Source organism: Mesoplodon mirus (assembly GCF_964341445.2).
Source record: "Mesoplodon mirus genome assembly, chromosome: 6".
NCBI lineage: Eukaryota > Metazoa > Chordata > Mammalia > Artiodactyla > Ziphiidae > Mesoplodon > Mesoplodon mirus.
The window spans coordinates 880,393-893,555 of record NC_138982.1 but is presented as its reverse complement, the minus strand read 5'-3'; the positions used below and the strand labels follow the sequence as shown (position 1 = coordinate 893,555).

Sequence of the window (13,163 nt, the reverse complement as noted above, 5' to 3'; positions counted from 1 at the left end):
TCCCCACTGTATCCTGAACACAGAAGGCCTTCTACAGTGACTAGAAGGGAGTGAAGGAGAGCGCCCCAAATCCAAGCAGGGACCCCTACGCAGGAGGGGAGGGTGGTGGGCGGGGCTACCTGGGCCAGGTTGAGAAGCTCCCAGATCAAGTCTTCCTTGCCACCCACGCTTCGGGCCACGACAGCGTGGGAAGGGACCCGGGCCAGGTGGCACCTCTCGTACTCGTCCACAGACGCCCGGGTGTTGTCCTTGCAGAGCAGCTCATACGCGTGCCTGTCACCTTCGTTAGGCAGGTTCTCTGGGGGAGGGAAGCCCACATAAGCCGCCAGCAGGCAGAGCAGGAGGTGTGGTGCCACTTCTGATCCCTTGCAACCCCACTGAATCATAAACTGTGTGAGCTGAGAAGCCTAGAGTAAACATTGAGAGCCAGAAGAAAACTGACTTGCTCAAGATCCCACAGCCAGTTTACAGATAAAGCTTCTGATGTCCAGTGCAGGGGTGACTGCCCACACCCCACAAGAGGTCTCATCTCAGCAGGCTGACTACAGGCCAAGGTCAGCCACACCTGCTCCCAATCCTCTGCAATTGCAACACTGACCAGGAGGAAGGGTCCCAGTGTCTAGGAAGTTGAATGATAGGATGAGGCCCAGGGATCCAGCTGGGGACCCCACAGGCACATGCCTCTGCCCAGGTAAACACCCCAGCAGTGAGAAAGGAGGAACACACTATGCTCATGTCTGACTACTGAGCATGAAGAAGAAGGCAGGAAGAAAAGGAAGGCCTTCTGCTTGAAGGGACCTGCAGATTCTTCTCCTATCACCTACCCAATACCGTGGTGTGCTTGACAAAGGCCACGTCCCCAGCGTCTTCCACCAGACACCTGTGGGGAGGAGACACATTAGGAGGGTTCCTGTAGGGCTGGCCCTTCTCCCCAGGTTGAGGGTCTGACCATACTGTCCAACCTTGGGGAAAGGGCAGGGCCTGGGGGAGGACTCTACAAAGACCCACAGCTGAGGGAGCACCATGGGGCACTGATATCCAGGGTACCATGGAGATGGGGGCGTGAGCTCACAGGATCTGGAGGACCCTCACCATGTGCCCCAAAGCATCAAAAAGGCACTGAAGATGTTTCAATGAGAAAAGCGTTTTCAAACTTCTGGTGGAAGATAAAGGCATAGTGTCTCTTGAGGGAGGAAAGGTGCCCTTGGCTGGCTCTAAAACTTTAGAGTATAACCAAGGGAGGAGAGGGAGCAAGAAAATCAGCCACATGAGCCGCCTGCACAGGGACGGTGAGAGGAGCCAGGGGAGAGGCCAGCACCTGGAGCGGCCAACACTGCTGCAGTGGAGAGCCGAGGGCCCGCCACTGAAGAGCAGCGTGGACACTAGGGCCGTGCCCGTCATTTCAGGCTCCGCCTAGTCCAGTGAGAGAACTCTGGGGAAACCGTAAGAGGAGCCCCAGGAGAGGGGCTTCCTTGTCAATGTCACATGAAGAGAGTATGCACTGGCCCGGCCTGGCCTGGGGAGTCCCAGCTGTGTCGCTGAGTCCCTGTGTCACTGAGGCGATTAGGCCCCCTGGTTGCCCCTTTGCAGACTGGGCTCTGCTGTGGGCCAGGGGAGATTTCCAGCCAAGGACATTGGACACTTAGGAGCCCGGATGGAGCAGAAGCTGGTCTCACTCACTTGAAGGCCCCCGAGTAGCCGAAGTACGGTTCGTGGTTGGAGCAGGCGCACTTGTCCGTCCCTTTCCCCGCACACAGTTGGCACAGTTTGGGGAAAGCCGTCTGATCCGCACAGGGCACGCAGCTGGCCGCGAAGAAACTGGCCGCTGCTGCTCAACAGGGAGACACAGAAGCACAGGGCGTGAGCCAGCCTGGCCAGAGGCACTTACAGCTCCCAGCCTAGGCTCATGATGGGCCAGAGACACCCAGACAAAACCAGCACCCCCAGACCCAGGCTGCCTTTACAAGTGTTCACTCTTCAAGATTAAGTGTTTCCAAAAAGGGGCGAGTTTAACCCCTTTCCTCCCTCCTCCCCACCCAAGAACCAGGCTTGTGCCAGCCACCCTCCAAGACCAGGTCACCGTCAGCCCCCCTCCCTGCCTTGTCAGACTGGAACAGCTCAGAGAGAGGTCTCCTCTGGGATCCATGCCTGAGAGACGGAGGACCCGCCTGGAGAGGTGCACGCCAAGTTCATGGCCAGCAGATGGCCACCAGGGAAAGCTCCAGCAGAATGGGAAAAGCATCAGCCACAGACAGGAAAGCACCCCAGGGAAGTGGACAATGGGGCCTAGCAATCCTTGTTCCTGACTGAAGCCCTCTGTTCCCTTCCCCCCACTCCTCAGGACAGCCTCTGGTGGGGTGTCAGGAGCTCAGAGATAAAAGGACTTGTGACAGCCCCTAATGGCTGCTGGTGCAGCAGACCTGCCAGTTTAAAGCTGTTTAACCTCCCACCTCCACTCCCAGAGTCATCACACATCATCACCTGATCATGTCTGAGTGACACCAGTGTGGCCCATGTGGGCATCTGAGGAAGAGATGCCTGCTGAGGGCACTCACCTTCCTGCCTGCTTACCTCTCTGAAGAGATTCATGTGGCTCAGGCAAGTCCCAGTACAGTAAGCCCATGGGAATGTTCCACCCAGCAGATCTGCCGAGGCCTGTGTGGCAGGTCTTCTTGCCTTTGAGCTCATTCAGATTGAAGCCAGTGCCCGCCTTCACCACGGCCACAGCGTAATAGTGAGTTTGCGGGTCTGCAAAGGGAGAGCGTGGATGAAAGACTCTCAGACTGGGCCCCAGGGAAGCACTGCTCATCACTACTGGCTCTTGAGTAGGGAAGGGAAACCCAGAGGTAACATTTATGTTGGGTTGGCTTCTAAAGAGGGAAGGATCAGAAAAACTTTCCTAGGCTTACAGGGGAAAGAAAGCACCACAGAGGAGACATTTGTAGCAACCCTCCAGGAAAACCCAGGAGCAAGAAGCCACATGCACACATGCCCCAGTGCTCTTGCCTACCCAGGCCTTGCAGGGAGTATCTGCCTACAACTACCAAGCCAAGCTCCCCTGGAAACTGGAACTGTGGCAACAGAAGCCACATTCCTGACTTTCTCTAAGTATTTTTGTCCCTCACACAGGCCCAGGGACAGTGGAGTTGCTCTCAGAAGAGATGCAAAGCTGTCAGGGCTCCAAGTTCATGCTCCTGTGTGGTCTGTCCCCTGCGTGTGGCATCTGTGGTTCTTGGAGAACTGCTCTTTCCACATTTAAACCCCAGTGGTTCAGCTCAGATTGCACACAGCCTGCCCAGGAGGTCAGTGTCCTGAGCACCAGTCCTCAACCAGCCCAAAGCTCCCAGAGGCCTTGAGTTGTGGCTATGGTGTTTGATAGGGTCCCTCATTCCCCACTCACTGCCCCCTGGGGAAAGCTCATCAGTAGCTAATCTCCATTACCTGCCTGAATGAGACAAGACTCAGCATCTACCAGGAGAGAACAAGGGCCACAAACACCTTCCTGGGTCCCCGGGGAGAACTTACTATCTTTTTGGCCATAGAACTCTGCCACTACAGGCTTCAGGTTGTAGGGCTTCAGGCCTGCCTCAAACACCAAACCTCCATCCAACGTCACAGCATCTGCTTCATTATCCTGAAAGAGATCAGACCAGAGTCTGATGAAGCCCTTACTTCTGAGCAAGGTCTATCTATAGTTGGGTGGTGCTCCTTGGATCTGGGGCCAGAAGAACCCTCGGTTTGGCCAATAGCTAACTGCACAGCACCACAAGCTTCAGTTAACTCTACCTCCGTGGTGAGGGGATTTGGCCACCATATTCCTTAATTTCTGCAAAGAGAAAGAATGGATCACTTTTCTCTTTTCCCTGGTGAGGAGTCCAGCTGCTGGCCCAGAAAACTGTCGTGATTTTTCAAGACTGAACTAAATTACAGAGGCTTTACCAGCAGGCCTCTTGGGAGAAAGCTGCGCCCCCAGCACCAGACTGGGTGCACAGCCCACGCACCACAGGCTCTGAAGGGGCTGCAGTGAAGGACTCAGGTCCCTCTGCCTGGCCGTTCTGTTACACATATTTACATTTCAAGTTCAGGTTCTTTCCTTTGGTGACCTCTTTATTTTGGGCCTTCTGCTGAGATCTTCTTCAGATGCCTCTGTGGAGACTTCTCTATGGGGAAGGGGAGGCTTGAAGACAACCTTCTCCACTCTGATTCAGTGCTCAGTACTTTTCCTTCCTGTCCTGGGTCCATATAACTGCAGGAGTCTTTTGTTCAGGGACGGGTGCTTTCTCTGGCTTTAACTTCTAGCTTATACTCTGAACTGAGTGTTAAACGCTAATTATTACTTCCATTATGGCTGATTGTTCATTTAATCAACTACACAGACACCATTGTCCAACTCAGCTCCATTTTACACATTAAAAAATAGAGGCCCGGAAAGTTTAAGTCACCTCCCCAGGCCACATAGCTAGTAAGTCATGGAGCTGGGATTTGAATCCACGTAGTGTGGGTTTATTTCTCCCATTTACTGTTTCTTGCTGGGTTTTTTGTTTTCATTTTTAGTTTTTGCTTCCACTAATTCTCATCTTTAAACCAATAGTTCACTTGGTTCACTATAACCAATATTATAGATACCTTCCCACTAGATCTAGAATTTATTTTCTCTTGAAGTGAGAAGCACCATCTTTTATGTAGACACTTCATAACATACTCTTCTTGCTTTTTTTCTTGCTTCAAATATCTTTAATCAAAATGATTTTTCTTGGGGCTTCCCTGGTGGCACAGTGGTTGAGAGTCCACCTGCCGATGCAGGGGACACGGGTTTGTGCCCCGGTCCGGGAAGATCCCACATGCCGTGGAGCAGCTAGGCCCGTGAGCCATGGCCGCTGAGCCTGCACGTCCGGAGCCTGTGCTCCACAAAGGGAGAGGCCACAACAGTGAGAGGTCCACGTACCGCAAAAAAAAAAAAAAAAAAAAAAAAAAAAAATCAGAAAAGGAGAAATCAGGGGAAAGCAGGACTAAAAGAAGTCAAAAAGTAAATGGCAGAAATAAGTACAAATTTATCAATAAAAAAAATAATAATTTGGGCTTCCCTGGTGGCTCACTGGTTGAGAATCCGCCTGCCAATGCAGGGGACACAGGTTCGAGCCCTGATCCAGGAAGATCCCACATGTGGCGGAGCAACTAAGCCCATGTGCCACAACGACTGAGCCTGCACTCTGGAGCCCGCGAGCCACAACTACTGAGCTCACGTGCCACAACTACTGAAGCCCACGTGCCTAGAGCCTGTGCTCCGCAACAAGAGAAGCCACCTCAGTGAGAAGCCCACACACCACAACGAAGAGTAGCCCCTGCTCGCCAAAACTAGAGAGAGCCCGTGCTCAGCAACGAAGACCCAACGCGGCCAACAAAGAAAATAAATAAATAAATAAATAATAAATAAATAAATATATTTATTTATTTATTTATTAAAAATAATTTATTAATGGTCTAAATTTACCACATAAAATAAATAAGATTGTCAGATTTCTTTAATAAACAAAATCCAGCAATAAACAATTTTCAAAAGACACACCTGAAAGATAAGCACACAGAAAGTTGAAAATAAAGGAATGGAAAGAGATATAGGAAGAGGATACTAACCAAAAGAAAGTTGATGTAGTATGTATGCTAATATCATAAAAATAGAGTTTAGTTAAGAAGTACTGCCAGAGATAGTGATTTTTTCATAATAATAAAATATCAAATTCACCAAGAATGATATGGGTTATGCTCTCATACACTGCTGGTGAGAGTGGAAATTGGAATAACCACACTGGATTTGCTTAAAAACCAAATACATCTGGCACTGTCTTCAAAGTCAAATACTCACATATCCCATGGCACAGAAAGTCTGCTCCTACACATATATTAAAGAGAAACTAGTAATTCTTGTGTCCCAGGAGATTTGTATAAAAATATTCCACAAACACTGATTAGAATAACAAAACACTGGAAAAAATCCAAATGTCTTATGACCAGAAAAGAAAACATAAATTGTGGTATACTAACACAATGGACTTTTGTAGAGCTCTGAAAATGAATGAACAATAGCTATAGTCAACAACGTGTGTGAAAACTTAGCATAATATTGAGGAGGGAAAAACAAGTATGAGAAGACAACACATAGGGATGGCATGTTTATAAAATAGTTTAAGAAGCAAAATTATACAATCATCCACCATACTTATATGTCTTAAATTAAAATAAAAGGCAAGAAAGTTTTAGGATTCTGTTTGCGCTGGATGGGGAAACACACAGTAGTTGTAAGTAGGGCCAGTGGCTTACACTACCCCAAGTAATGTTGTTCCCATAGAATCCAATGCTGCCACACAGTAGCCCTAGAAATAAGCTACTGGCAATGATGAAGTTTTGAGACCCTCTGGTGGGTTTGTGGATAATATTATTTTATATATATTTTTTTTTTTTTTTTTTTTTTTTTTTTTTTTTTTTTTTTTTTTTTGCTGTACGCGGGCCTCTCACTGCTGTGGCCTCTCCCGTTGCGGAGCACAGGCTCCGGACACACAGGCTCCGCGGCCATGGCTCGCGGGCCCAGCCGCTCCGCGGCATGTGGGATCTTCCGGGATCGGGGCACGAACCCGTGTCCCCTGCATCGGCAGGCGGACTCTCAACCACTGCGCCACCAGGGAAGCCCTATTTTATATTATTAACATACTTAAAAACAAAGAGAGGTATGCATACACCAAAGCTGAAATTATGTCATAACTCAAGAGTTATAATTAAGCCATGATAGTAACTGAGGTTCAATAAACACACACACACACACACCCCAAACCAGTTGTCTATACCCAATCACTGATTCCTTGAGTTGACCGTGCTCCATCTGGCTGCGTCTACCTCTCCCACCTCAGTCCTCCTTCCAGCCTCCTGCTTGCTCCGCTCCAGTCACCCTACCTTCCCTACAGAAACTCAAACAAGCCCAGCTCTCCCCTGCCTCAGGCCCTTTGCACATGCTATGGTTCACTACCTGGCATATTCTACCATAGCTTTTGGCAGGCTTACCCATGCTCACCCCTGGGGTCTCAGGTTCATTGCTCCCTCTCAGGGAGTCCCTGACACCCAGGCCAAAGCAAGTTTCCTCTGAAAGTTCTGTTTCTTTCCCTCCATGGTACATGACACAATTTGAAATTTCATGTCTACTTGTTTGCATGTTTTTCTTCTCTCCTGACGAGACTGTAAACTCCTCAAAAGTAAGGAGCACGTGTGTTTAAGTTCACTACTGCAGCCCCATTGCCCAGCACAGGGTCTGACACACGTTCAAATGTGCAGAAACAATGGTAAAGGAGTGAAGAGTATTTTGGAAAACCTAGACGTCAAAAGGATCAGCTATCAACTGCAATCACGACTATGTATTCCTCTTCCCTGTGTGTACCATTCATCTACTTCTTGTGATGCATCAGGAACCTCCAAAATAGTGTTACGTGGTCATTTTGATAGCATGTATTCTTGTTTTCTTCTCTGAGTTCAGAGAATTTAGTGGCTCAAAGGAGTCCCCTTTCAGAGCATGTTAGATTTTCCTTTAAGACTCATTAAAGGTGACTGCTCCTATTTCCATTTCTAAAGTGATTTTACTCGCACTAGGGGCTGACTGCCCCACACAGCAGCCTCCTACCTGTGAGTACAGAATGATTCCAAAGCGACAGGAGAAAGAGAAAGTAGGGATTTTCTTCCGCTCTCCTTTAGACAGCCACGACTTACCACGATGGCCTTGATGCAATCGATGTAAGAGGTCTTCTTCACACAGGAGACAAAAGGACCAGTTTCAAAGGCTTTATCCATACTTTCGCGGAAACTGGAGCACTTACTGGCCTCATGACTTGAAACGGTGCACCACCTCACGGTTTTCTCTGAGACAGCCAGACACGGCCCTAGGGTAGAGAGGTCAGAGGTCCCTGTGCCGGTGGGAGAGACGGCAGCACCCTGTGGAGGGTCGTGAAGTCTACTCCCCCTCCATCCTGTCCACACCCACTCCTGTCCGTGAACAACAAGGGACACAGTTTCCACTGCATTCTGAGTCTGGGGACGAGTGACAGGCACCCTAATGGCCTCTTAGTTTCCCACTGACCAGACTGTGCTGGCCAGAAGGATGCCGACTTGACTCTCAGCTCTCAACTGGAGACAATAAGCTGCTCCTCTGTGTTCTCTGAGCCTCCGTCATTCACCTCATGACCCGTGGCCTGCCATGGAATACAAGCTTCAGGATACACAGGGGATTTTTAGCTACGTCAAGGTGTTGGCTCAATGCTACAACTCTGGGAAGCCAGCAGGATAGGAATTACACCATCCAGTAATTAGTATCTTTTAGAGATGAGGGAACTGGGCTCAGAGAGTAATGCTTTACCCTAGGTTACCCAGCCTGTTACTAGCTGAGACTGGCCTAGAAATCAGGTCTCCAGACTTTGGTCTCTGCCCAGGGAACAAAAGAAGATAACATTCTGAGTTGTTTTCCATGTGCTTGGCCAGTACATAGGGGTTCATAATTGATGAGGCAATAAATGTGCCTGTGATGCTCATCTGTCAGCCTCTGTTCCAAGAATAACTAGAAACTCCACATATTCAATGTTTCTCTCTGTTTCCAATGACCCCTCCCTCAATTTTACCATTAGGCTTTTTGGCTGCCACTACGAGAAGCTAAAGCCAGCCATGTCTGTAGCCATTAATCCATGGGTTTGCAGATGTGTTGTCCCCATGATATGAGCATTTGGCACTGTCCCCAAAGCCCTCTGTCATCTCCACTCTGTGGATCAACAGCACAGGGCTGGCTCAAGGAAGTGGATGAATATTCACAATGCACAAAGCAAGAGAGGGGGAGGGAACAGTTCTCCTGGATGGAAAAAGAGGGGCCACAGGAAGCCTGTCCCCCAACCACCCTTTATCCCACCTCTGCCCATGGGATATCAAGGGAGACAACAAGGAGTCAGTGGCAGACTGTCCCCAAAACCACTCCTCCAGGCCCTCCCCAAACTGCCCCTCCTGAGATCCCAGAGGCAGGAATTTGTCCTCAGTCATGCATTTACCTTCCACAGCCCTGTGAGATTCTCTGAGGTTAGGGTTGGGGGCCGGGCGGTAGGCAAAGGCAAGCAAGGTGGGTCGATTCTCAAGGGTTATCTTTTTCGGGAAAGACAAGTAACTAAACACAGAAGGCTCCAAAGGTATTATAAATGCACCACGAGTGGCCAGCCAAAGTTAGAGGACAAAGGGGGCCTCACAGTGACAGGCTCCGAAGCACGGATGTGTGCAGCAAAGTCCACTCCACTAGTGCCTGGATCCACGGCCTCGTTTACTCTCACGGGACCTTTCCAGGACAGGCTGTACTACCCCCCTCACCGCTGGGGACCCAAACAGTTTGGCTTTAGATCCCATGCTCCGAACCCTTCAACTGCCCTGCTTCATTAGTGGGACGTGGTCAGCACCAAGGGCACCCACGGGACGTCAGACCATCCGTGGAGGTGGGACCAGATCTGGGGAGGCCTTGAATGCCACCCCAAGCAGTTTGGACTTGATTGAGACCGCAGGGAAGGGATTTGATCAACCGTGACGGAAGCGCTCTAATTTATTGTGTTCCGCTACTACAAGGTTTTCCGGACACGAGGAGGAAGCGAGGAGGCGGTGAAAAGGTGGCAGAGGCACAGGCAAGACCAGAAGGTGCGCGCAAGCGCAGAGCTGTCCCCAAGGCAGTGATAGAGCAGATGCCAGGGTGCGGCGGGGAGAAGCGAAAGAAAGGTCCGGGCTTCCAGCTCCAGCGCGGAGCCCAGGGATGGCGTGGCGGGCTCCGGTATGCGGGGGGCGCCCGGGCCGGCGACTCTGAGGGCCTTCCCAGCGGCCGCACTCACCCAGGACCGCGCAGGCTAGCAGAGCGCGGACGGCGAGCCTCATCCTCCCGGGTCTGCGAAGCGGAGTGCCGAGCACAGACGGACCGGTTTCTGGGCCACCTCCCTGCACCTCCCTGCGCCCCAAGCCCCTTTATCCCCCGCGGGGCTGGCCAGGCACAATCTTTGACCCCCTTTGTTTGTGCAGCCCGATTGCCCAATCGCCCCTCAGCCCTCCCCCCTCACTCCTCGCTCAGGCTGATCACCTCATTTCCTGACCTCTGGGACAGACCCGTGGGTGGCATCCAACACAAAAATGCTGACTGGAAGGGAATTCAAGAAAAATCACGCCGTTGTTAACGCGCGCTTGCTCTGTGCCAGGAGCAGAACTGCAGCGGAAAGAGGCGGGGCGGGGGGGGGGGGGCTCTGCTTCTGAATCCCAGGGTGCCACGGCTGGTCCTGAACCAACCGCTGTGCTCATTCTACAGATGGAAGAAGGAAGGGACTGCCCCAAACGCACACCAGAACAGGAGAATGACAGGCAGAGACCTTCCTGGGAGAGGCTGGGAGAGGAGAATAAGGCTGACCACAAGTCAAAGACAACAGGCTCAACCTCTTTCACTTGTTCCCAGGTGTATCCAGAAATCCTGCTCCTCTTGGGCCCTTAAAGCGCCACGGAGGAGCTGTCCCTCCCCATGTGTCCTCCTGAGCACAGGATCCTGGACTGGTAACCTTGCTTCCCTCATGCAGCCTGCTGGACACCTGGGCTAGGGACAGAGTCACAGGAGAGACAATGTCTCTCCCACAAGAAGCTGCCCTGGAATGTGATCAAGACTCTGTGACACTCAGGACAAGTGACACATGAACACAAAGAAAGGGACCCAGGAGAGGATGTGGCCTGATCTCAATGCCCTGGGTCATCCCTGGCTCCCTCCAGAAAAGTGGTCTCCAAACCATTCTGATTGCCCATCCTTATCTGGAAAAATAGTGAGGCTGTACATTGTGTCTGTGTGTGTATATATATATACACTTTTAAAACTAATATTGTGTATATTTCAATCCTGAAAGGAATAGAAAATTTGTAAACAATGAGACAGATGAAACACTCATTTTTAAATGTCTCTCTATATACTCTGCCTTATACACAATGAAAAATACCTCAAGAAAAAATATACACTTAAGGAAGGGGCAAGGTTCCTGATAGTAGATGTAAGTCCATATTCCAGAGAGTCAACGTAATTTTAGGGCTTTCTTAAGTTACTTATCCAACCCAATCAGATTATCATTGTTTTTGGTTTTATTTACACAAATTTACACCAGACTTAGAAGATATCTCAGTAGTGCCATTTTATTTTAGTTCACCTGTGTTTGTGATATTGGAATCATCTTCTGGGTCTAGTTTCTTTGCAGGAATCTTTCTAAGGCGCTCATGCATTCTGTGAGATCTGATGAGTTAAATCACGTTACTTAATCTGTACATCCTTTTTACTGGGCATATGCAAATTACAAAATGTGGAACCACAAAAGCCAAAATTAAAGGACAGTTCAGGGCGTCACAGCCTTCCAGCATCCCCTTCCCCACCCCACCCCTTGTGAGGCTTTCCCCGTCTTCCCTCAGGAACCTCAAAGGCCCTCCATGACGTGCGTCTGCCTGCCTTGCAGACCAGGTGGGAGGCACTGCCAATCCTCATATGAAACAAGAGTGAGTGTTAACTTATTCATCATTCGCATGAGAAGTAAATATCATCAGAAGCTAGCATAAACTCCCCACGCCCCAATAGACTGTCTCGTGTACAAGGGGCTACACACGCCCCATTTCAGACAGCGCTACTTTAGCAGGGACTTTCTGTTTACAGGGGGACATAAGACAAGCCCGGCCCTCCAAATCCCTGCCTCACCGGGAAGAAGAGTGGCGGCTGCTGCCCTTGTGGACCCGCCGGCTCAAGCCATGGGAAACCCAGAATCTTGGCAGAAGGGGCAAATTCCTGCTGCCCACTGCAGCGGCATTAGGGGGTGGCCTGCCCTCATGGGGCACCTTGAGGTACAGAGAGGGGGATGGAGGGGGAAAGTCAGGGGAGGGCTGGCTGGGAGAGGCTCCACAGAGCAGGACGCCCGCACTCAGCTCATGCCTTCTACAGGTCCTGCCGTGAGCTTGCAGAGTCTGCCCAGAAGCAGGAAGGAGAGCTGTCGAACGTTGAGCTAATCCACAAACACACAGGAGCTTGGTGGAGGGCATGCGAGGCAGATGGACATTGATCCTCCCTGCTGGGCCCCTTCTGCACTCACACAGTGAGGCTTTCCTGAGGCAGCTCCTCCGGGGACAGGCCTACAGCCTAGCCTGAGCCCTCAGAGAGAGCACTCTGGCCAGGCTGAGCCCTCTCTGGGCCAGCCAAGCCCCTGCCTTGCCTCAGTGGAGCCCTCTGAGTCTGAGCCCAGGACACGCGGGGGAGGATGTACGGAGCCCACAGGATCCGAAGAGGGGCCGGACGAGCCATGGAGAACAGGATCCGCACCTACTACGCACAAGAGCCTTGGTTCTTGCTCAGGAGGACAGGAGAGAGGCCTGTGTCTGCCACTCCTAGGAGGCAGGGGTGAGGCCAGCTGTGGGTGCACATGAGTGCATGACCCTGGTTGTATGGCTGCGCCCACGTCTGTAATGTGTATGGGGGTGTGTGGTGGTGAGAGGTGGAAGTGTCAGTGTTCTGTGTCCTTGGTGGCCCAAGACACTTGTCCCTGTGCTCTCCCTTATGGTGTTTAATTCTTTACTAGAAACACTCTGGAGTCAGGAAACTCATTGTCCCTCTTTTATAGCTTAATGATGGCTAATACTTGCGGAGAGATTCACTGGGCCCTTACCACAGCCCTCTGAGATCGGTGCCTTAGAATCCTCATTTTACAGGTGAGATGAGGACACTGAGGCCCTGAGCGGTTATTAACTTGTCCAAGGTCAGCTGGCGAGCCAGGTGCAAAATCAGGCTGTCTGGTTCCAGAGCGTATGTACCCATCCACCAGGGACACTGCCTCTCCCATGAAACAGGGGCACACACAGAGGCCAAGAGGCTTGTCTGGGGTCACATTGAGAGAGAAACAGACCAGAGGCCTCCAGGACTGCCATTTCTCCACAGACACACAGCCCCCATTTTCTGCTGCAGAGGGGTTTGTCTCTGGGAGAGGTGTGGGTGCCCCAACTGCAGCACCTCAGGCATACACTGGCTCTTCATGCTCAGATGGAAGGAAAGGATCATGTTTTCAGCTGTTCCACATGCCAGGCACTGTTCTGGGGCAAGACCTTGTGATCTTGAC

General features: G+C 50.9%; 1 protein-coding gene across 1 annotated transcript in view; it reads right to left on the bottom strand.

The window, feature by feature from the left end:
- Window positions 1-10,009, bottom strand: part of TF (transferrin) — a 29,762-nt gene extending 19,753 nt beyond the window's left edge. Inside the window, exons 1-7 of the mRNA XM_082625277.1 lie at window positions 9,885-10,009; window positions 7,750-7,919; window positions 3,526-3,634; window positions 2,572-2,748; window positions 1,681-1,828; window positions 825-880; window positions 120-298 (exon numbers count right to left, since the gene is read on the bottom strand). Coding sequence (XP_082481403.1) covers window positions 120-298; window positions 825-880; window positions 1,681-1,828; window positions 2,572-2,748; window positions 3,526-3,634; window positions 7,750-7,919; window positions 9,885-9,927 — 882 coding nt within the window. The 5' untranslated portion in view covers window positions 9,928-10,009. The remainder of the gene's footprint in view (window positions 1-119; window positions 299-824; window positions 881-1,680; window positions 1,829-2,571; window positions 2,749-3,525; window positions 3,635-7,749; window positions 7,920-9,884) is intronic.
- Window positions 10,010-13,163: the final 3,154 nt, after the last annotated feature.